We start from the raw sequence: 23077 nt of genomic DNA on the forward strand, positions 1-23077 counted from the left end.
TATGACCTTCCTCTTGTTTCTGAAATCCTGATGCAAATCACAGTGAAGAGGAAACTTGGGATGTGCAAAACAGAGAAGGGTATCCTAAACACAATAGATTTAATATATATTAAAATTCATCTTTATTTTAACTTTTTTTGGCCTTGTATCCATCCACCTTCTATGCGCCTTACAGTCCCTTTCTTTGCATGATGTCCCCCTCTTAGCCAAAGACAGCACAGTCATTGATATTTTTCTTCTCTCCTGATAGAGAGAGTCCCTCCCTCCTAAATTCCCCATGCAAATCCAGTCAGAGTGTGTACATGTGTCCTCCTGCTGACTTGTTGTCTTGTTCTTTTGGGTGGAGCAGCTGAGTTCACATCTTCAGCCTCAGGATGATGGACAAACTCTCTCTTCTGCTCACAGCTCTCTGTCTGCCATGTGAGTTGCCATGTTTCATGCTGCTATACTGATATCATGACAAATATACTGATTGTTATGTTTTACTACTTCTGACTTTCTTTCTCTCTTTCTCCTGTGTTTTTCTCCTTGTTCTCTGTCAGGCTTGAATGACCAGGCTCTGGAGTCCATTCCCTCCAGTCCAGTGCTGAAAAAGCCTGGGGAAACTCTCAGTCTTTCCTGCAGGGGAACTGGCTTCACTTTCAGTGACTATGCTATGCACTGGATAAGACAACCTGCAGGAAAAGGACTGGAATGGATAGGGCTTATTAACTATGATGCAAGTGTAACAAATTATGCCAGCAGTGTGCAAGGACGTATTGAAATCACCAAAGATAACAGCAACAGCATGGTGTATATGAGACTGTCCAACTTACAGCCAGAGGACTCTGCAGTCTGTTTCTGTGCCAAAGAGCCACAGTGATGTGAATGAGCAGAGGAGCTGAACAAAAACCTCAATCAATTTATTTTTTACAAAGATCACCAGGGGGCAGCAGCAGATCAGACATGTGATGACACTAATCACACATACTTAGAGACAGCTTACCAACATGCACTGCAGCACTGGAATGGTTAATATGTCCAACAAACTCTTTGTGGAGCAGATTTGAACCCAAATGAACATATTTGAATATGATTACTGTAAGACTATTTCTGTAAAGAAAAAATGAAAAAATCAGAAGGAGGTGTGATGCCAGTCTAACATGATAAGGACTTCAACAGTCACAGTCAGTGATCAGACATAAGGAAACCGTAGAGAAGGCCAAACAAAGGAAAAGAAGTTATAAGCTGGGATGCAATGCTTTCAAAATTATGGATGACATTAAAGCACAGGAGTGAAATTAAAACTCTCCCGATTTGCAGAAAGTTCAGGGTGTTAAAGATTCTTGTTTTAACCTCTTGATGGTGCTCTTGAAGTCATTAACATATGAAAGCTATTTTTGTATTTTTTTTTTCCATTTTCACCACAAAGCAGATTAGATACTCCAAAACAAGTTCCATTTCTACAAACTCCTCTATACATACAAAGAGTTTTATACACATACTTATACAAACTAGGTATGGAAAAAAGGAGTTTTCCAGCCTCTCCTTCCTCACTTCATGTTTTCTAAACTTATTTGCTTTCCAAAATATGCAAATATTTTAGCTTGGATCAGGTACCAATTCATCATTTAAAAAAAGGCAATTTTTCTGTTTAATTGTTAAAAAGTGGAGAAAAATGAACAGTTTGTTGTTCCTTCTTCATAAGAAGAGACAACAATTGGCAATCAATGATTTTTAATGCTTGTAATGCAACAGTCCATCCTCCTTTTATGTGATGTGAGTGTTGTGCTGCATGCAAAGCTGACTTCCTTCTAGTCTGCTATAAACACTTGATATCACACTGTCAGCTGAGGCAGACCAAGAGAAGCTCCCACCAGTTGACCTTCAACACCAAGCATGTTCTCTGTAGCTCTGCTGCTGCTGCTGGCTGCTGGATCCTGTGAGTCTCTTTGAGGGACAAACACACACTCTATCATCACACTGCACCACTTCTTTATTATTATTCCACTGTCAGATACACTGATATGATCAATATTTTCTCCTCCACAGGTGTGAAATGTTTCACGTTGACACAGCCAGCGTCTCTGACTGTCCAGCCAGGTCAAACTCTGACCATAACCTGTCAGGTCTCTTATTCTGTTGACAGCTTTTACACAGGTTGGATCAGACAGCCTGCAGGGAAAGGACTGGAGTGGATTGGAGTGAAATCAACTAGCTATGAATTCTACAAAGATTCACTGAAAAACAAGTTCAGTATTTCTGTAGACTCTTCCAGCATGACAGTGACTCTAACTGGACAGAATGTGCAGCCTGAAGACACTGCTGTGTATTATTGTGCCAGAGATCCACAGTGACACAAAGCATTGGTAGAGCTGTACAAAAACCCCTCAGTCCCTGAACACTTGGAACATGAAGCCACCAGAGGAGGCAGCCTCACACCACTAACACATTCAAGGCCACTTCCCTGATGAAGAGGCAAAATGATAATGAATATTGAAATATATATATTTGGTTTTAATTCCAAATCAAAGTTGATCTAAAAATACTGATGGGAGGCTACCGTAATTTATTCAGTTGTAATAAATCCTTTTACTGTGGCATAGAATGTAATGGAATGGTATAATTGCATGATATGATAACACATCATTGTGTTGTATGATTAGTTGCTGACTAATTACAACTTTTCTTATTCTCTTACAGATGGTTGTGATGATGGGCGACACAAATAAATTAACTTGAACTTGAATGGTGTTTTTCTTGGGGTTTTAAAAAAAAATGTTTTATAATGTATAATGTTTTATACAGATTAAAATTAAATCCTTAGAGTCCCTTTGCAAAATGAACATTCATTCTTAAACTGTACAAAATGACTGAGAGACTAATCCACTGCAGTGCTGTTCTCCCTCACTGTGAGGAGGAGTCAATGCAAAACTTTGATGTCTCCCATCTCTTCTTATGTGACTGCAGAGAGGATGACAGACAACAGTGGCCACACACTTTAACATGATGGGCTGTAGGACAGGACTGCTGCTTTTAACTTTCTGCTGGGCAGGTCAACATTTTCACTCACCTGGATTTGACAGCGTCTTCATTCAAATCCGTACTTCATGCATGTGATGCTTTTCTGTTTTGTGTTGCCAGGTGTTGATGGTCAGACTCTGACACAATCTGAACCAGTGGATAAAAAGCCTGCAGAGTCCCACACATTGACCTGCACAGCCTCTGGATTCACATTCAGTAACTACTGGATGTACTGGATCAGACTCCTGATCCAGGCTCCTGGAAAAGGACTGGAGTGGGTTGCAACTATCAGCAGGGATAGTGGCAGCACCACCCGCTACTCCCAGTCAGTCCAAGGCCGGTTCACCATCTCCAGAGACAACAACAGACAGCAGCTGTATCTCCAGATGAACAGTCTGAAGACTGAAGACTCTGCTGTTTATTATTGTGCTCGAGAGCCACAGTGACTGGAGTTGGTGGAGCAGCTGGACAAAATCCTCCAGTCCTCATCCTCACTGCTCTGTCAGAGCAGAAGTACGACTGGGCTTTAAATGAATGTTTTTTTAAACAGAAAGAGAGAGGAGAGTAGGGGTGGGATTTGAACACATTATATGTCTCCCATGATAAAGAAGCATAAACACATTGAAAAAAAATATGATGAAGACATCTAAACGATCAAATCATGATGATGATTTCTTCACCAAAACCATGCTGAAGACATCACACAAACTGTAAATAAAGTAAAAAAAAAAAAAAAAAAAACCTGCTCCACAACATTCAACCACAAATAAATTCAGGTCCTGGATTATTGTTTTCATCCATGGTGCTGACTGTAGAGAAAATAACAAAGATAATAAAATATAGGATCCATTAATGACATTCCTGTACAACAATGCATAATAAGGCTGGTCATTTTCACAAAGTAGTTCCTGTCCTGATTCTGCACTGCCCACTTCTGAAAGTCTGACAATAAACTTAAGGTCAAACCTATGTCTTTATATGAATGAAAAAAAAAAAGAAATTAACAATTTCAAAAATATCTGAAATATCTGAAAATACCTGAGAATACTGAGATTTTCATTTCAGAGAGCATGTTCTGAATAAACCTTTAGCTTTATGGAATCGTGTCCTTCACATGCCTCAATAAAACTATAACTATACAACAGTATATGTATTGTTACCAGAACAGGAGCAGTCTCACGCCACAGATTAATTTAACACCATATGGTTCCCTGGTGGCTTCAAAAATGAATTCATGTACCATTCAGGAGAAGTCCTTTTCACAGTGGGCCAGGTTTGAGTCCAGCCCGGGCATTTTACTATAATCAACTACATACATATGGAACAATTATGTGCTTCTTTCTTTAAAAACACAAGCCACTCAGTGTGTGGATAGTCTATCAGCAGTCAGTTGATCTATCCACACTGTAACAGATCAGCTGCAGAGAAACCAGCAGTGGATCTGAGGGATGTGAATCAGACGTAATGTTCCTTTATTTCCTGGCTCACATATAACTTTGACTCCCTGATTCTCTACTGAGTTTTCATGTTTCGTTCAGGTTTGGCTTCTATTGCCCTCCTACTCAGCGTCTGTTTTGACTGACTTTGAGTGACCTGTGAGCTCAGTACATTAGTCCCTCCCTCCTAAATTCCCCATGCAAATCCAGAGTGTCAGAGTGTGTACTTGTGTCCTCCTGCTGACTTGTTGTCTTGCTCTTTTGGGTGGAGCAGCTGAGTTCACAACTTCAGCCTCAGGATGATGGACAAACTCTCTCTTCTGCTCACAGCTCTCTGTCTGCCATGTGAGTTGTCATGTTTCATGCTGCTATTCTGACATAATGACAAATATACTGATTGTTATGTTTTACTACTTCTGACTCTCTCTCTCTCTCTCCCTGTGTTTTTCTCCTCGTTCTCTGTCAGGCTTGAATAGCCAGGCTATGGAGTCCATTCCCTCCAGTCCGGTGCTGAAAAAGCCTGGGGAAACTCTCAGTCTTTCCTGCAGGGGAACTGGCTTCACTTTCAGCTGCTGTGTTATGAGCTGGATAAGACAACCTGCAGGAAAAGGACTGGAATGGATAGGGAACGGTTACTCTGATGCCAGTCGCAACACTTACACAAGCAGTGTGCAAGGACGCATAGAAATCAGTAGAGATGACAGCAACAACATGGTGTATATGAGACTGTCCAACTTACAGCCAGAGGACTCTGCAGTGTATTTCTGTGCCAGAGAGCCACAGTGATGTGAATGAGCAGAGGAGCTGAACAAAAACCTCAATGAATTTATTTTCACAAAGATCACCAGGGGGCAGCAGCAGATCAGACATGTGATAAAACTAAGAACACACACACACACACACACACAAACACACACACACGCACACACACGCATACTTCCAGTTTTTTTCAATCGCTTTACCTCCTCTGTCAACTCAGAAACAAAACAGTTAATCCATAGGCCTAATGAGAGGCGCACTTCCCAAAATAACACATTTTGTTTGCAAAAGGCTCTTACCATGACAAAACATTTCAAACATGCAGCAAAAGCACATTTTGTCACCGCCCAATACAACTCGCAGTCAAGCGACATAATCCAGCCACTCACTCACTTCATACTCAACACCAAAATGCAACACACCCTTTTTAGTCTGAGCAGGTTCAACCTTACTTTTTTCCTGTGTGTAGTGCAGTCATATTTTTGACAATTTACATAGTTACATATTGTAAAGCAAGTAGCAAAATCCAATATTTCCCTCAAACAACTCAACTTCTGCCCAAATGAGTAGATTCCTTCAGTCAGCTCTACTGTACTGTAACACAGCTGACAACACAATACAAAATACAGCTATTAGTTTGAACAAGGTTCTCCTGTGAGCTACACATTCAAATGTGAACTTACAATAAAGAATTGCATCCAAACTCAGAAAGACTTTGAAGTGAAATTGTACTGTATTGATGGGGAAAACTGAAATACGGTAAGTCACATACAGTATTACACAGAAAAACTCAAAGGAGTTGAGAAAATAAAACACAGAATACAATTTATAGGCCGCTTTTTTGTAGGTGCATACTGATTGATTGGTGAATGGTGATTTGTGGAAAGGGTAGTGATGCAGGTGCACTAGTGGTTTCACAGTGGTGCAGGTCATTTCTATCAGCTGTGAGCAGATGTTTTGCTTTTGACTACCATAGTGAAGTCAATGGAGTCAGGGCCATGTAAATGACACATGTGAGAAGTGTTGTGCAAAAGAGTGTGAAAAATGTGTGAATCCAATGAAAAGGTATGAACACATTTGCAAAAGAAAACTTCTGCTGTGGTTTGGAGGTGAAGATGACAACAAAGTGGATCCCAGTTTCATTACACTGGAAAAAGCGAATGAAAAAAACTGTAATATCATTTGAGGGTCCTACCAGCATGCACTGCAGCACTGTAATGGTTAATAACATGTCCAACAAAATCTTGATGGGACAGATTTGAACCCAAATGAACATATTTGAATATGATACTTTATGACTATTAGTTTAAAGCACCATGTGGGTTGTTGAACAAAATGCTTAGCTGAATTTGATCAAGATGAAAAATAAAATGAAAATGTTGAGGAGAGTCTCCATTATTATGAGGATAGGAGGAGTTTTAAATACTATACATGCACAAATCATGCAGAAAACGATAAAATACTTTTTCAGCCTCTCCTGCCTCACTACATATCGTGTACTCTTCTAATTTCAATTTCATTCCAAGGTATGCAAATATCATTCAGCCTGGCTTGGTTACCAAACCATGGTGTTAAAATTATACAAACTGTTAGAAAATTGATTGAATAAACAGTTTTAAGACAACAATTGGCAATCCATGCTTTCAGTGCACGTAATGCGACAGTCCACCCTCCTTTTATACCATGTGAGTGTTGTGCTGTATGCAAAGCTGACTTCCTTCTAGTCAGCTATAAACACTTGATATCACACTGTCAGCTGAGGCAGACCAAGAGAAGCTCCCACCAGTTGACCTTCAACACCAAGCATGTTCTCTGTAGCTCTGCTGCTGCTGCTGGCTGCTGGATCCTGTGAGTCTCTTTGAGGGACAAACACACACTCTATCATCACACTGCACCACTTCTTTATTATTATTCCACTGTCAGATACACTGATATGTTGAATATTTTCTCCTCCACAGGTGTGAAATGTTACACGTTGACACAGCCAGCGTCTCTGACTGTCCGGCCAGGTCAAACTCTGACCATCACCTGTCAGGTCTCTTATTCTGTTGGCAGCTATTACACAGCTTGGATCAGACAGCCTGCAGGGAAAACATTGGAGTGGATTGGATCTAAACGTGGCGATGGCAGTGAATACTACAAAGATTCACTGAAAAACAAGTTCAGTATTTCTGTAGCCTCTTCCAGCAACACGGTGACTCTAACTGGACAGAATGTGCAGCCTGAAGACACTGCTGTGTATTATTGTGCCAGAGATCCACAGTGACACAAAGCATTGGTAGAGCTGTACAAAAACCCCTCAGTCCCTGAACACTTGGAACATGAAGCCACCAGAGGAGGCAGCCTCACACCAACAACACATTCAAGGCCACATTCCTAATGAGAAGGAAAAACAGCCACTGAGTATATGTTTGTTGGAACAGATGTTCCAGAAATAAGAAAAAAAGAACAAAATGAAAAAAAAAAAAAAATCAAATCAAATAAAAGTCTTTAGTTATAGATATGAGTTTAATCATACACTGATATTGATTCATGAGTCACTCTGTTTTGTTTCTTGTTGTTGTTATTGTTGTTTCGTATCTTAAAATCTGAAAAATTCAGCAGTTGTTCCTTATTTTTCCAATAGGCACACTGTAAAATTTTAGTTTGCTCAGATGGATACTTTTAGAGATGTTGCCAATTTATTGAGGGGGGTTATGTGTTGATTTTGGTGTGATTTTCGCCCGTCCTTATTTTTCCTTCATTTTCAGGTGTCATTATCTCAGGAACTACACCACATAGGAAACTGAAATTTGGTACAGTAATACACTTCCACTTACTCTCTCAGAATATACAAAAACATCTGTAATACATCATAACTGGTAAGCAGCCTACCAGTTATGATGTATGACAGAGGAGGCAGCCTCAGACCACTAACACGTTCAAAGACACTTCCCTGATGAAGAGGCAAAATGTTTCAATTTCAAAATATATTTATTTGATCATTATTCCAAATCAAAGTCAATCTAAGAAAAAAAATGATGGGAGGCTAATTAATTCAATTGGAATAAACCCTTTTACTCTTGCGCAGTATGTAATGGAATGATATAATTTTATGATATGATAACACATCATTCTGTTGTATGATTAGTTGCTGACTAATTACAACTTTTTTTATTTTCTGACAGATGCTTGTGATGATGGGTTATATGCATAATAATAATAATAATAATAAACTTCAATAGTATTTATCGTGGGGTTCTACAAAAATCCATGTTTTATCCAGATTCAATTCAATCCTCAGAGACCCTTTGCACAATGAACATTCATTCTTAAATTGTACAAAATAACTGAGACACTGATCCACTGCAGTGCTGTCGTCCCTCCCTGTAAGGAGGAGTCAATGCAAAACTTTGATGTCTCCCATCTCTACTTATGTGACTGCAGAGAGGATGACAGACAACAGTGGCCACACACTTTAACATGATGGGCTATAGGACAGGACTGCTGCTTTTAACTCTCTGCTGGGCAGGTCAACATTTTCACTCACCTGGATTTGACAGCGGCTTCATTCAAATCCGTACTTCATGCATGTGATGCTTTTCTGTTTTGTGTTGCCAGGTGTTTATGGTCAGACTCTGACACAATCTGAACCAGTGGTTAAAAAGCCTGCAGAGTCCCACAGATTGACCTGCACAGCCTCTGGATTCTCATTCAGCGGCTACTGGATGGGCTGGGTCAGACAGACTCCTGGAAAAGGACTGGAGTGGATTGCAACTACTGACACTGGTAGCAGCACCTACTACTCCCAGTCAGTCCAAGGCCGGTTCACCATCTCCAGAGACAACAGCAAAGAGCAGCTGTATCTCCAGATGAACAGTCTGAAGACTGAAGACTCTGCTGTTTATTATTGTGCTCGAGAGCCACAGTGACAGGAGTTGGTGGAGCAGCTGTACAAAATCCTCCAGTCCTCATCCTCACTGCTCTGTCAGATCAACAACACTCCTACATCTGAGCAGGACTGAAATATGACTGAGCTTTAAATGTATATTTAGAGAGAGAAAAAAAAAGAATTAATAACAAATAATTACTACAAATGATTTCAACTCATCAAATTTCGTTCAAATATTCCACAAATATTTCGTGAATACATGTAAATGATCAAATGACAATGAAAAAAAAAAAAAAAAAAAAAATCACACAACTACCAAAACCAATACAGCATTTTGGTAAGTGAAAGTATTACTGAAAAATTTAAAAAAGGAAACTCTTGCTTCAGTCACTACCATCTATTTCCAGTATGGTGGGTTGAAAGTGAATGATGTTATTTTGGAGTAGAAATTACACTACAGTTCTTGTTTAAAACATTAGAGGGCAGTCAATGAATTTTCTTTTTCTCTTCTTTTTCATAACAAGAAGTTCAGCTCCAGCTTTCTTCATGAGTCTTGAATGACTTTTGAACCTTGGAGTTTAACGACTGGCTAGACTTTAATACTGAGACTATCCAAATGAAAAGGGGAAGTTAAAACTTTGAAGAAAATCTGACATTTTTCTTGTTAGGAATGTACAGGTTGGTCCATAAATATTTGGATAGTGACACAATATTTATATTTTTGCCCTTGCTCACCACCACAGTGGGTTTGAAATGGAGTAATCAAGACATGATTGAAGTGCAGACTTTCAGCTTGAACAAAAATATGGCATCAACTTATATGGAATTACAGCCTTTTTCATACTTTGTCACCCCATTTTCAGAGGCTCAAAGTAATTGGACACTTGACTAAAAAGCAGTTTCATGGCCAGGTGTGGCCTTTTCCCTCATTATTTCATGACAAATTAAGAAAAAAAAGGTCTGATGTTTATTCCAAGTGTTTGCATTTGCATTTGTTCTGGAACAAGGTTCTTTGAACAGATGAAAAGAAGATTAACTTGTACCAGAAAACTGGTTGTTATTACTAAACAGTTAAAGCTATATTTTTGTTTAACCCTTTAATTAAAGCTCAAAGTCTGCAGTTAAGTCCCGTCTTCATCACTCATTTTCAAATCCACTGTGGTTGTGTACAAGGTCAAAATTATAAATATTGTGTCTCTGCCCAAATACTTATGGACCTACCTGTATATGCATACAGTTGAAACAAGATCACATTCAGTAATGAAATCAGCCTCAATAATAAAATAATGACAAATTAATTTCAGAGAACATGTTGGTTTAGTCTGAATAAAAATTTAGCCTTAAGGAACTGTGTCCTTCACAAGCCTCAGTAAAACTATAACCATACATCAGTATATGTATTGTTATTGGAACAGGAAACTGATCAGGTAAAAAGGCACATACAGTACATACAGAACATACAGTACATACAGTGAATCACACACTGAGCAGATTATTGCAGAAAAAGACGTAACAGGTTGATTTAAACCCTCAACAGCAGGCAGAGCTGATTTCCAGGCAACAAAAAGTGTTTTCTCTCTATCCAGAGATCCAAGCAGTCAGCAGGTGGATTAAAGTGATGTGGCACAGTCACACACATTAGAGGACTGTCACACTTGGGACAAAACTACTACCTCAGTTTAGATCCAATGCTGAGTAGATCCTCTTCAGTCGTATGTTTGATTGTATGCAAAGTGTCCTTCCTGGTTCCTCTGCTATAAAGAGTTGATATGAGGCTGGAAGTTGAAAGAAAAGAGGAAGAGCAGCTCCCACCAGTTCAGCTTCAACACAAACCATGTTGTCTGTAGCTCTGCTGCTGCTGCTGGCTGCTGGATCCTGTGAGTCTCTCTGGATTTGACATCACATTTACAAAACTTTTGATTTAAAGATTTAAAAAATGTTTGTGTTTTCCACAGGTGTGAAATGTGTCACGTTGACACAGCCAGCATCTCTGACTGTCCAGCCAGGTCAAACTCTGACCATCACCTGTCAGGTCTCTTATTCTGTAACTGGCACTTGGACAGCTTGGATCAGACAGCCTGCAGGGAAAGTAATGGAGTGGATTGGAAGTGTTGCTGGTAGCAGCACAGCTTACAAAGATTCACTGAAAAACAAGTTCAGTATGTCCTCAGACTCTTCCAGCAAGACAGTGACTCTAACTGGACAGAATGTGCAGCCTGAAGACACTGCTGTGTATTATTGTGCCAGAGATCCACAGTGACACAAACCATTGGTAGAGCTGTACAAAAACCCCTCAGTCCCTGAACACTTGGAACATGAAGCCACCAGAGGAGGCAGCCTCAGTCCACAGATTAATTTAACACCATGTGGTTCCCTGTTGGCTTCAAAAATGAATTCATGTACCATTCAGGAGAAGTCCTTTTCACAGTGGGCCAGGTTTGAGTCCAGCCAGGGCGTTTTGCTATTATCAACGACATATATGTGGAACAATTATGTGCTTCTTTGACATAAGTTGACATAAGTCAATCAGTCTGATTTCCATTATAATGACAAAGTGACAAGAATGTTTAGTGTGACCACAGACACATCCAGTCCAACACTGACACTTAGAGGACAGAGTGTGTGGACTGAAGATGCAGCTGTGTGTTTGTGTAAGCAAGAGACTCTGTCCCCTGGAGACACAGAGCTACAAACAAGTGGCTCACATGGACAAAGAAGATCAGACAAACATGCAGCCAAACATCATATTCATGTGTTTATTAACACACACAGTTTGGCAATGATGTAATGCAACAATTATATATTTATCATGAATATTGTAAATCTGTGTCAGTCAATGTATTTGAAGAAAGTGGTGCCAGTAGGCTTATTTGGTATATAGTGTATTTAACTTTGAATTAATTCCTAAATAGCTGTCTTAATACTGTAACAAAAAACAAAAAACAAAACAAAACAAAAAAAATGTACATATTGTGAAAATGTAATGTCACAAAAGTGCACACGTTTTAGTTTTTCATTATGAGGAAATTTGTGTGTGTGTGTGTGTGTCAGTCAGAGGACAGAAGAGCTGACATCAGATTAGCTTCAACATAAACCATGTTCTCTGGAGCTGTGATACTGCTGCTGGCAGCTGGATCCTGTGAGTAGCTTTCAGTGGATTTATACTAATAAACCCATCATAAAGGCTGCAGAGTGACATGAATGATGTGGATCATCCTGATATTTGTCTCCACAGGTGTGTACAGTATTGATCTGATCCAGCCAGACTCAGTGGTTGTGCAGCCTGGACAGTCTTTGTCCATCACCTGTCGGCCCTCTGGCTATGCCTTGACTGATAGCAGCTATGCAACAGGTCGGATCAGACACTGTAAAGGAAAACCAATGGAGTGGATTTTCCAACAGTATTGTTTCTGAAATCCTGATGCAAGTCACAAACACAGACACACTTAGAAATTAATGTATGAATTAATTAAGAAATTAATGTAATACTATTACTGTGAAGGAAAACTAAACAAAAGAAGAGAAGGAGATGTGATGCCTGTCTACATGATAAGGACTTCAACAGTCATAGTCATCTATCAGACATAAGGACGTTGTAGGGCAGGTCGAACAAGGGAAGAGAGGACATAAGCCTCTGAGTGTTTTGGAAATTAAAGATGACATTAAAGCACAGGAGTGAAATTAAAACTCTCCCTGTTTGCAGAAAGTTCAGGGTGTTAAAGATTCTTGTTGTCACTTCTTGATGGTGCTCTTGAAGTAATTAACATATCACAGTCAATGTTGTATTTTTATTTTATTTTATTTTATTTTATTTTATTTTCACCACACAGCAGATTAGATCCTGTCCAAAAATTGCATTTCTACAAAGTCCTGTTTACATATATGGAGTTTTAAATACATACTTATACATACTGTACTAGGTAGAACAAAACCAACAGAGTTTTTCAGCCTCTCCTTGCTTGCTTCATATTTTCTAAACTTAATTCCTTTCCAAAGCATGCAAATAATTCAGCCTGGATTAGGTACCAATTTATCATTAAAAAAAAAAAAAAAAAGCTAATTTTTCTGTAAAATTGTTAAAAATTGGAGTAAATAACAGTAAAAAACAGTTTGTAGTTCCTACTTCATAAGAAAAGACAAAAATTGGCAATTCATGCTTTAAATGCTTGTAATGCAACAATCCACCCTCCTTTTATGTCATGTAAGTGTTGTGCTGTATGCAAAGCTGACTTCCTTCTAGTCTGCTATAAACACTTGATATCACACTGTCAGCTGAGGCAGACCAAGAGAAGCTCCCACCAGTTGACCTTCAACACCAAGCATGTTCTCTGTAGCTCTGCTGCTGCTGCTGGCTGCTGGATCCTGTGAGTCTCTTTGAGGGACAAACACACACTCTATCATCACACTGCACCACTTCTTTATTATTATTCCACTGTCAAATACACTGATATGTTGAATATTTTCTCCTCCACAGGTGTGAAATGTGAAACGTTGACACAGCCAGCGTCTCTGACTGTCCGGCCAGGTCAAACTCTGACCATCAACTGTCAGGTCTCTTATTCTGTTAGTGACTATGCCACAGCTTGGATCAGACAGCCTGCAGGGAAAGGACTGGAGTGGATTGCATGGGGTGGAGTGGGCTACAGCACATACTACAAAGATTCACTGAAAAACAAGTTCAGTATTTCCTTCGACTCTTCCAGCAACACAGCGACTCTAACTGGACAGAATCTGCAGCCTGAAGACACTGCTGTGTATTATTGTGCCAGAGAGCCACAGTGACACAAACCATCGGTAGAGCTGTACAAAAACCCCTCAGTCCCTTAACACTTGGAACATGAAGCCACCAGAGGAGGCAGCCTCAGTCCACAGATTAATTTAATGCCATGTGGTTCCCTGGTGGCTTCAAAAATGAATTCATGTACCATTCAGGAAAGTCCTTTTCACAGTGGGCCAGGTTTGAGTCCAGCCCAGGCGTTTTAGTATTAGCAACTACATATATGTTTCATAATTATGTGCTTCTTTCCTTCAAAACATAAGCCACTCAGTCTGTGGATAGTCTTTCAACAATCAGCTGATCTATCCACACTGTAAAGCATCACCTGCAGAGAAACCAGCAGTGGATCTGAGGGATGTGTATCAGACATCATTGACATTATAATGACAAAGTGACAAGAATGTTTAGTGTGACCACAGACACATCCAGTCCAACACAGACACTTAGAGGACAAAGTGTGTGGACTGAAGATGCAGCTGTGTGTTTGTGTGAGCAAGAGACTCTGTCCCCTGGAGACACAGAGCTACAAACAAGTGGCTCACATGGAGAAAGAAGATCAGACAAACATGCAGCCAAACATCATATTCATGGGTTTATTAACAGACACAGTTTTGCAACTATGTAAAGCAAAAATTGTATATTGATCATGAATACTGTGAATCTGTGTTAGTTAACATAAGATCATGCATTTTAACACAGTGGCAACTTGAGGCTTATTTACTAAATAGTAATGAAACACATTTGATACAGCACAGTGATATAAGTATAAGCATTTATGTTGCATGATGCAAGTAATTTCCACTTCAACAAGCTTTATTTAATGTAGTTTCCCACTTCATCCTCTGTGTCCAGTGGCAGCTTCTGGGCTTGTTGGATTTGAGACAAAGAAGGAACAAACTACAAGGAGAAAAGCCCACTAACTGGTGTGCTATGATGAATCTCACTAAGTGACCTGCACATCCTCTGGGTCCAGTGTTTTTATTAGAACAGGTGAGTCTTGGTCTGCAGACTGGAGTGTGTTTTCACCATCAGTCGCTGTAGCTCCATCAAATCCTCAGCTGTCAGTCCAGTTGCTTGGTTCACCATCTCATCTTCTGTAGTGAACAATAGGAGGCTCTTTGGTCTGATTTTACTATTTATTCTTTTGCTTGTCAGACACAGTGAAAAATATTGAATGAGCAGCTGTAAAAAAAAAAATCCACATAACATATAGAGACATATTGGGTGCTTGGAGCAAATAGTAGTGAACAATTCTCCTTACCTGCCCATACTCAAATCTGAAAATGTATGAAAAATTTGTCTTAACTCACATCATTTAACTCCAAGAAATAATGTTAATGCTGTTTCATACAAAATCTTGAAAATCTGTTTTCAGCAACAGAAACTCTGAGCTAACATTGCTGACCCCAGTTCACATGATTGATGCTAACTGTGTTTCTAGTGTAGCCAAGCATGTTTGATTACCTGTGGGTCACATTTTATTGCATTAGTCACTCTGTACAGTGAACATTCATTCTCCACTGCATGAAATAAGAACTGAGACACTGATCCACTGCAGTGCTGTCGTCCCTCCCTGTGAGGAGGAGTCAATGCAAAACTTTGATGTCTCCCATCTCTACTTATGTGACTGCAGAGAGGATGACAGACAACAGTGGCCACACACTTGAACATGATGGGCTATAAGACAGGACTGCTGCTTTTAACTCTCTGCTGGGCAGGTGAACATTTTCACTCACCAGGATTTCACAGCGTCTTCATTCAAATCCGTACTTCATGCATGTGATGCTTTTCTGTTTTGTGTTGCCAGGTGTTGATGGTCAGACTCTGACACAATCTGAACCAGTGGTTAAAAAGCCTGCAGAGTCTCACACACTGACTTGCACAGCCTCTGGATTCACACTCAGCAGCTACTGGATGAACTGGATCAGACAGGCTCCTGGAAAAGGACTGGAGTGGATTGCAATTATCAACGGTGATAGTAGTGAGATCTTCTACTCCCAGTCATTCCAAGGCCGGTTCACCATCTCCAGAGACAACAGCAGACAGCAGCTGTATCTGCAGATGAACAGTCTGAAGACTGAAGACTCTGCTGTTTATTATTGTGCTCGACAGCCACAGTGACTGGAGTTGGTGGAGCAGCTGGACAAAATCCCCCAGTCCTCATCCTCACTGCTCTGTCAGATCAACAACATTCCTACATCTGAGCAGCACTGAAAGCTTTAAATGTATGTTTACAAAAAGAAAAATAATTCATAACAAATAATCACAACAAATGATTTGAACACATCATAAACATAATTTGATATTTCCTAAATATTTCATGAACAAATTTAAATGATCAAATCACGATTATGCTTTTTTCACAAAACTACCAAACCCAGAACAACACTTTGGTCACTGAAAGCATCACTGAAAATATAAATAAAGTACATTTCTGTACAAATTTCAACCACATCCATCTCTGTACATGATGGAGTGAAAAGTGAGTGACATTATTTTGTAGTAGAAATTATGCTGCAGTTCTTCTTTGAAACATTAGAGGGCAGCAAATGTTTGTCTCTTCCTTCAGCTCCAGGTTTCTCATGAGTCTTAAATGACTTTGGAGCCTTGGAGCATAAAGACTGGCTAGAGTTTAATACTCAGACTACAACATGATCATAACCTGACCACAGTGATATGTGCTGACAGTTTCTGATATTTGTTAAGCCTGATTGCTCCGAAACATCATGAAGGGCAAAATGTGACTGATGGTTTTGACTGATGGATATTCTGTATCATTCAATGAAGATTTCATTGTTTTGCATATAAAGTGTCTTTTCTGACATGTTGTCACACAGATTTCAGTTCCTGAGCAGCTGCTTCCTCTACAGGCTGCAGGTTACTGTGTGTGTCCATGGCTTCCAGCAACACACAAACACTGAAACCATTAAAACTCTGTCATGCTAAACCAGCTGACTGAGAGTAATTACTATCATATGCAAAACAAGGTATATGGGCAAAAAATGCTGAATTATAGATAGAAAAGCATATTCAACTATTTTAGAACATGTTTAACATAGAATGTAAATGTCCTGAACACAAAGATCTGAATGTACTGAAACAATAAATATCAATGCAAATTTAATAAATATACTAACATAAATAAATATTTAAGTAGGTATAAATATAATTTCTCTATAAAAGGAACAAATTACAAATCAAGTACAACCTTAAAATAAAACATTTCTGTTACTGAATTTCAATTTCAATGGACTATTATTAGGTTGATGAACTTTATCAGGCCATCTTACTTTGGATCGTACTGTGTTCATTCATTTGAATTGAATCAGAAACCCTGAAACTGAGGGGAGGAGCTTGCAGTAAACAAATTCTCTCAGAGATTCAGTTCATGTCATATTTATCGGAGTTTCATGGATTTGAGGACATACTGATCACATTGCAGACATGGCTCACAGAAAAGTAATGCTACTGGTGGTTGCTGTGTTGGTTTCTATGGGTGTTGAGGCTCAAACCATAACAGAGTCTGAACCAGTGGTTAAAAAGCCTGGAGGATCCCACAAACTCACCAGCACAACCTCTGGATTTAGCTTTTCAAGCTCAGTGTGGAGCTGGATCAGACAGGCTCCTGGTAAAGGACTGGAGTGTATCGCCTTTATACACACAGCTAGTTATCCTATCTACTACTCCCAGTCAGTCCAGGGTCGATTCACCATCTCCAGAGACGACTCCAGCAGTGAGGTGTATCTCCAGATGAACAGTCTGAAGACTGAGGACACAGCCGTGTATCACCGAACAGACACAGTGAGAGACAGTCATAGGAAAGACGTACAAAAACTACTTCCTCTATTTACCACCAGTACACTCAGCGTGGGATTATTCAGCTCCTGGATTATTGTTTTCATCCATAGAGCTGAAAATAACAATGATAATGAAATATAGCATCTATTAATGACATTCCCATACAACAATGCATTTTCACAAAGTAGCTACTGTTTCTACGATCAAATCATGTCAAATCATTTCAAGTGAAAAAATTGAGCACAGTAAATTTCAGTGGACATGTTGGAGTGATATTAATAAAGATTTAGTAGCATTCGAATTGTATCCTTGACAGGCTTCCATACAACTAGAACTATACAACAGGATATGAGTTGTTACCAGAACAGGAACTGATTAAAGAGAAAAAGGTGGAAAACAATGAATCACACACTGACCATTATTGCAGACAAAGACATAATTAGATTAGACGGCTGTAAGACTATAGACAAAACGACTTCAGTTTAGATCCACTGCTGAGCAGATCCTCTTCAGTCGTATGTTTGATTGTATGCAAAGTGTCCTTCCTGGTTCCTCTGCTATAAAGAGTTGATATGAGGCTGGAAGTTGAAAGAAAAGAGGAAGAGCAGCTCCCACCAGTTCAGCTTCAACACAAATCATGTTGTCTGTAGCTCTGCTGCTGCTGCTGGCTGCTGGATCCTGTGAGTCTCTCTGGATTTGACATCACATTTACAAAACCAGCAGCTCTTCTGGTGCCATGTAACTGGATAGTTTGTTTTAAAAAATGTTTGTGTTTTCCACAGGTGTGAAATGTGAAACGTTGACACAGCCAGCGTCTCTGACTGTCCGGCCAGGTCAAACTCTGACCATCACCTGTCAGGTCTCTTATTCTGTTGACAGCTATTACACAGCTTGGATCAGACAGCCTGCAGGGAAAGGACTGGAGTGGATTGGAAGCAAATATACAGGAGATCAAGCATACAAACAATCACTGAGAAACAAGTTCAGTATTTCGGTAGACTCTTCCAGCAACACAGTGACTCTAACTGGACAGAATGTGCAGCCTGAAGACACTGCTGTGTATTATTGTGCCAGAGATCCACAGTGACACAAAGCATTGGTAGAGCTGTACAAAAACCCCTCAGTCCCTGAACACTTGGAACATGAAGCCACCAGAGGAGGCAGCCTCAGACCACAGATTAATTTAATGCCATGTGGTTCCCTGGTGGCTTCAAAAATGAATTCAGTTGGCCAGGTTTGAGTCCAGCCAGGATGTTTTACTATTAGCAACTACATATATGTGGAATAATTATGTGCTTCTTTCCTTAAAAACATAAGTCAATCAGTCTGATTTCCATTATAATGACAAAGTGACAAGAATGTTTAGTGTGACCACAGACACATCCAGTCCAACGCAGACACTTAGAGTACAGAGTGTGTGGACTGAAGATGCAGCTGTGTGTTTGTGTGAGCAAGAGACTCTGTCCCCTGGAGACACAGAGCTACAAACAAGTGGCTCACATGGAGAAAGAAGATCAGACACACATGCAGCCAAACATCATATTCATGTGTTTATTAACAGACACAGTTTGGCAATGATGCAATGTCACAATTATATATTGATCATGAATACTTTAAATCTGTGTTAGTCAATGTATTTGAAGAAAGTGGTGCCAGTAGGCTTACTTGATATATACTGTAACTTTGCATTAGTTCCTAATAGCTGTGTTAAGACTGTGACTAAAAAAAAAAAAAAAAAAAAAAAAAAAATTACATGTTCTGAAAATGTAATGTCACAAAAAGTGCATGTTTTAGTTTTTCATTTTGAGGAAATTTTCATTGAAGGCTGCAGACTGTGTATTAAGTTAGTGAGCTCAGTGGTTTGACTTCACTGAACAACTGCACAAAAAATCATGGACTTTTTTCATCTCATGCATCAATTCATAGTTGGTAAATAAAAACTATTCCTATTGTGAGAATTTGATTAAAAAAAATGCACTTATATTGTAACTGTATGTCATTGCGAGTTTAATTTTAGTCTATGCTGTTTATTCAAATATAATTAAATGATCACACTTATTCTCCTCAATATGCAAATGAGTGTGTGAGTCTGAGCACAAAAGGAGGAGAAATGTGTGTGTGTGTCAGTCAGAGGACAGAAGAGCTGACATCAGATCAGCTTCAACATAAACCATGTTCTCTGGAGCTGTGATACTGCTGCTGGCAGCTGGATCCTGTGAGTAGCTTTCAGTGGATTCCTACTAATAAACCCATCATAAAGGCTGCAGAGTGACATGAGTGATGTGGATCATCCTGATGTTTGTCTCCACAGGTGTGTACAGTATTGATCTGATCCAGCCAGACTCAGTGGTTGTGCAGCCTGGACAGTCTTTGTCCATCACCTGTCGGCCCTCTGGCTATGCCTTGACTGATAACAGCTATGCAACAGGTTGGGTCAGACACTGTAAAGGAAAACCAATGGACTGGATTTTCCATCAGTGGGGTGGAGGCAGCTTTCCTCAAAATGATGCTCTGAAGAACAAATTCAGCTACAGCAGAGACACTTCTGCTGGAACGGTGACTATGAAAGGGCAGAATCTGCAGCCTGAGGACACAGCTGTGTATTACTGTGTTCGCTGTCCCACAGAGATACAAACCACCAGCAGACCTGCACAAAAACCCAGCACACTGCATCACTCAAACACACACACAAACACATGTTGTACTGGGTGTAGATCGTAGTGTATGTTGAAGAATAAGCTTCTTTTATGATTCACTCTAAAAAGATTTGTCTGAACAGAAAAGGAAAGGACAGGAACAGGAGAAACAGGAAATAAATGTGTGTGTTTTTTTTTTTTTTTTCTTCTAAGAGGCTTTGAACATATGATTGTTGTGTTTCTATGTTTGTGTTTTTACTGGGTATGAGATAACCAAAGTTTAATCCTATTTGAACCACAAAGTTACATTTTTTAATAGACGGGCAAATAAATACACAGAGCATTTTATTTTTGTTTACATTTTGAGAATTTCACCAATAACTCAAAACTTAATCATGATATTTAAGTTAACAACTGAAAGTATTTGTTTTTTAATTTATTTGCCCAACCAAATCCAATGAATAAGATAAAAGTTAGGCAGTGTCACATTTGTTTTTTAATTGAATTTAGAGGAGGTGCTTCATTTGTGAAAATTTATCCAAATATTTTGTAGCACAATGTATTTCTTGATGAACATTATTAAATGTATTTGGTGTAATAAAAGAGAGGGGTATCCTAAACACAATGGATTTTATATATATTAAAATTCATCTTTATTTTAACTTTTTTGGACCTTATATCCATCCACCCTCTATGCGCCTTACAGTCCCTTTCATTGCATGATGTCCCCTTCTTAGCCAAAGACAGCACAGTCACTAATGCTTTTCTTCTCTCCTGATAGAGAGAGTCCCTCCCTCCTAAATTCCCCATGCAAATCCAGAGTGTCAGAGTGTGTACTTGTGTCCTCCTGCTGACTTGTTGTCTTGTTCTTTTGGGTGGAGCAGCTGAGTCCACATCTTCAGCCTCAGGATGATGGACAAACTCTCTCTCCTGCTCACAGCTCTCTGTCTGCCATGTGAGTTGTCATGTTTCATGTTGCTATACTGACATAATGACAAATATACTGAACTCATTCTTATTATATTTCCCTCTCTCTCCCCTGTGTTTTTCTCCTTGTTCTCTGTCAGGCTTGAATGGCCAGGCTCTGGAGTCCATTCCCTCCAGTCCAGTGCTGAAAAAGCCTGGGGAAACTCTCAGTCTTTCCTGCAGGGGAACTGGCTTCACTTTCAGCAGCTTTGCTATGCACTGTATAAGACAACCTGCAGGAAAAGGACTGGAATGGATGGGGCTTATTATCTATGATGCAAGTGTAACAAATTATGCCAGCAGTGTGCAAGGACGTATTGAAATCACCAGAGATAACAGCAACAGCATGGTGTATATGAGACTGTCCAACTTACAGCCAGAGGACTCTGCAGTGTATTTCTGTGCCAAAGAGCCACAGTGATGTGAATGAGCAGAGGAGCTGAACAAAAACCTCAATCAATTTATTTTTACAAAGATCACCAGGGGGCAGCAGCAGATCAGACATGTGGTGATGACACTAATCACACACACTTAGAGGCAGCTTACCAACATGCACTGCAGCACTGGAATGGTTAATATGTCCAACAAACTCTTTGTGGAGCAGATTTGAACCCAAATGAACATATTTGAATATGATTACTGTAAGACTATTTCTGTAAAGAAAAGATGAAAAAATCAGAAGGAGGTGTGATGCCAGTCTAACATGATAAGGACTTCAACAGTCACAGTCAGTGATCAGACATAAGGAAACCGTAGAGAAGGCCAAACAAGGGAAAAGAAGTTATAAGCTGGGATGCAATGTTTTCAAAATTATGGATGACATTAAAGCACAGGAGTGAAATTAAAACTCTCCCGATTTGCAGAAAGTTCAGGGTGTTAAAGATTCTTGTTTTCACCTCTTGATGGTGCTCTTGAAGTCATTAACATATGCAAGTTATTTTTGTATTTTTTTTTTTCCATTTTCACCACAAAGCAGATTAGATACTCCAAAACAAGTTGCATTTCTACAAACTCCTCTATACATACAAAGAGTTTTATATACATACTTATACATACTAGGTAGGGGAAAAAAAGGAGTTTTCCAGCCTCTCCTTCCTCACCTCATATTTTCTAAACTTATTTGCTTTCCAAAATATGCAAATATTTTAGCCTGGATTAGGTACCAATTCATCATTTAAAAACAAAGCCAATTTTTCTGTTTAATTGTTAAAAAGTGGAGAAAAATGAACAGTTTGTTGTTCCTTCTTCATAAGAAGAGACAACAATTGGCAATCCATGATTTAAATGCTTGTAATGCCACAGTCCATCCTGCTTTTATGTGATGTGAGTGTTGTGCTGTATGCAAAGCTGACTTCCTTCTAGTCTGCTATAAACACTTGATATCACACTGTCAGCTGAGGCAGACCAAGAGAAGCTCCCACCAGTTGACCTTCAACACCAAGCATGTTCTCTGTAGCTCTGCTGCTGCTGCTGGCTGCTGGATCCTGTGAGTCTCTTTGAGGGACAAACACACACTCTATCATCACACTGCACCACTTCTTTATTATTATTCCACTGTCAGATACATTGATATGTTGAATATTTTCTCCTCCACAGGTGTGAAATGTGAAACCTTGACACAGCCAGCGTCTCTGACTGTCCAGCCAGGTCAAACTCTGACCATCACCTGTCAGGTCTCGTATTCTCTTAGCAGCTATTGGACAGCTTGGATCAGACAGCCTGCAGGGAAAGGACTGGAGTGGATTGGAATGAAAGCAACTGGAGCAGAATACTACAAAGATTCACTGAAAAACAAGTTCAGTATTTCCTTAGCCTCTTCCAGCAAGACAGT

The 23077-nt window shown here is 39.5% G+C and overlaps 1 pseudogene and 6 gene segments (V, D, J or C); all 7 read left to right on the plus strand.

The window, feature by feature from the left end:
- The first annotated feature begins 374 nt into the window (after positions 1-374).
- LOC115363581 (immunoglobulin heavy variable 3-43D-like) lies at positions 375-862 on the plus strand. The segment is given in 2 exon segments: positions 375-420; positions 543-862. Coding segments are annotated over 2 exon segments (366 nt in total).
- A 2123-nt stretch (positions 863-2985) lies between these two features.
- LOC115363585 (Ig heavy chain V region 6.96-like) lies at positions 2986-3434 on the plus strand (the record flags this gene model as incomplete). The annotated part of the segment is given in 2 exon segments: positions 2986-3034; positions 3124-3434. Coding segments are annotated over 2 exon segments (360 nt in total), but the record flags the coding sequence as incomplete, so codon positions are not given.
- Positions 3435-4738: 1304 nt separating this feature from the next.
- LOC115363580 (Ig heavy chain V region 3-like) lies at positions 4739-5225 on the plus strand. The segment is given in 2 exon segments: positions 4739-4784; positions 4906-5225. Coding segments are annotated over 2 exon segments (366 nt in total).
- A 3435-nt stretch (positions 5226-8660) lies between these two features.
- LOC115363713 (Ig heavy chain V region 914-like) lies at positions 8661-9202 on the plus strand. The segment is given in 3 exon segments: positions 8661-8709; positions 8799-9091; positions 9170-9202. Coding segments are annotated over 3 exon segments (375 nt in total).
- Positions 9203-13390: 4188 nt separating this feature from the next.
- LOC115363586 (immunoglobulin heavy variable 3-23-like) lies at positions 13391-13851 on the plus strand. The segment is given in 2 exon segments: positions 13391-13433; positions 13544-13851. Coding segments are annotated over 2 exon segments (351 nt in total).
- A 1664-nt stretch (positions 13852-15515) lies between these two features.
- On the plus strand, positions 15516-15965 carry LOC115363584 (immunoglobulin heavy variable 3-21-like; annotated as a pseudogene).
- Positions 15966-21189: 5224 nt separating this feature from the next.
- On the plus strand, positions 21190-21667 carry LOC115363582 (immunoglobulin heavy variable 3-30-3-like). The segment is given in 2 exon segments: positions 21190-21235; positions 21348-21667. Coding segments are annotated over 2 exon segments (366 nt in total).
- The last annotated feature ends 1410 nt before the right edge of the window (positions 21668-23077 follow it).

Source organism: Myripristis murdjan, chromosome 8 (genome assembly GCF_902150065.1).
Source record: "Myripristis murdjan chromosome 8, fMyrMur1.1, whole genome shotgun sequence".
In the NCBI taxonomy this organism is placed as follows: domain Eukaryota; kingdom Metazoa; phylum Chordata; class Actinopteri; order Holocentriformes; family Holocentridae; genus Myripristis; species Myripristis murdjan.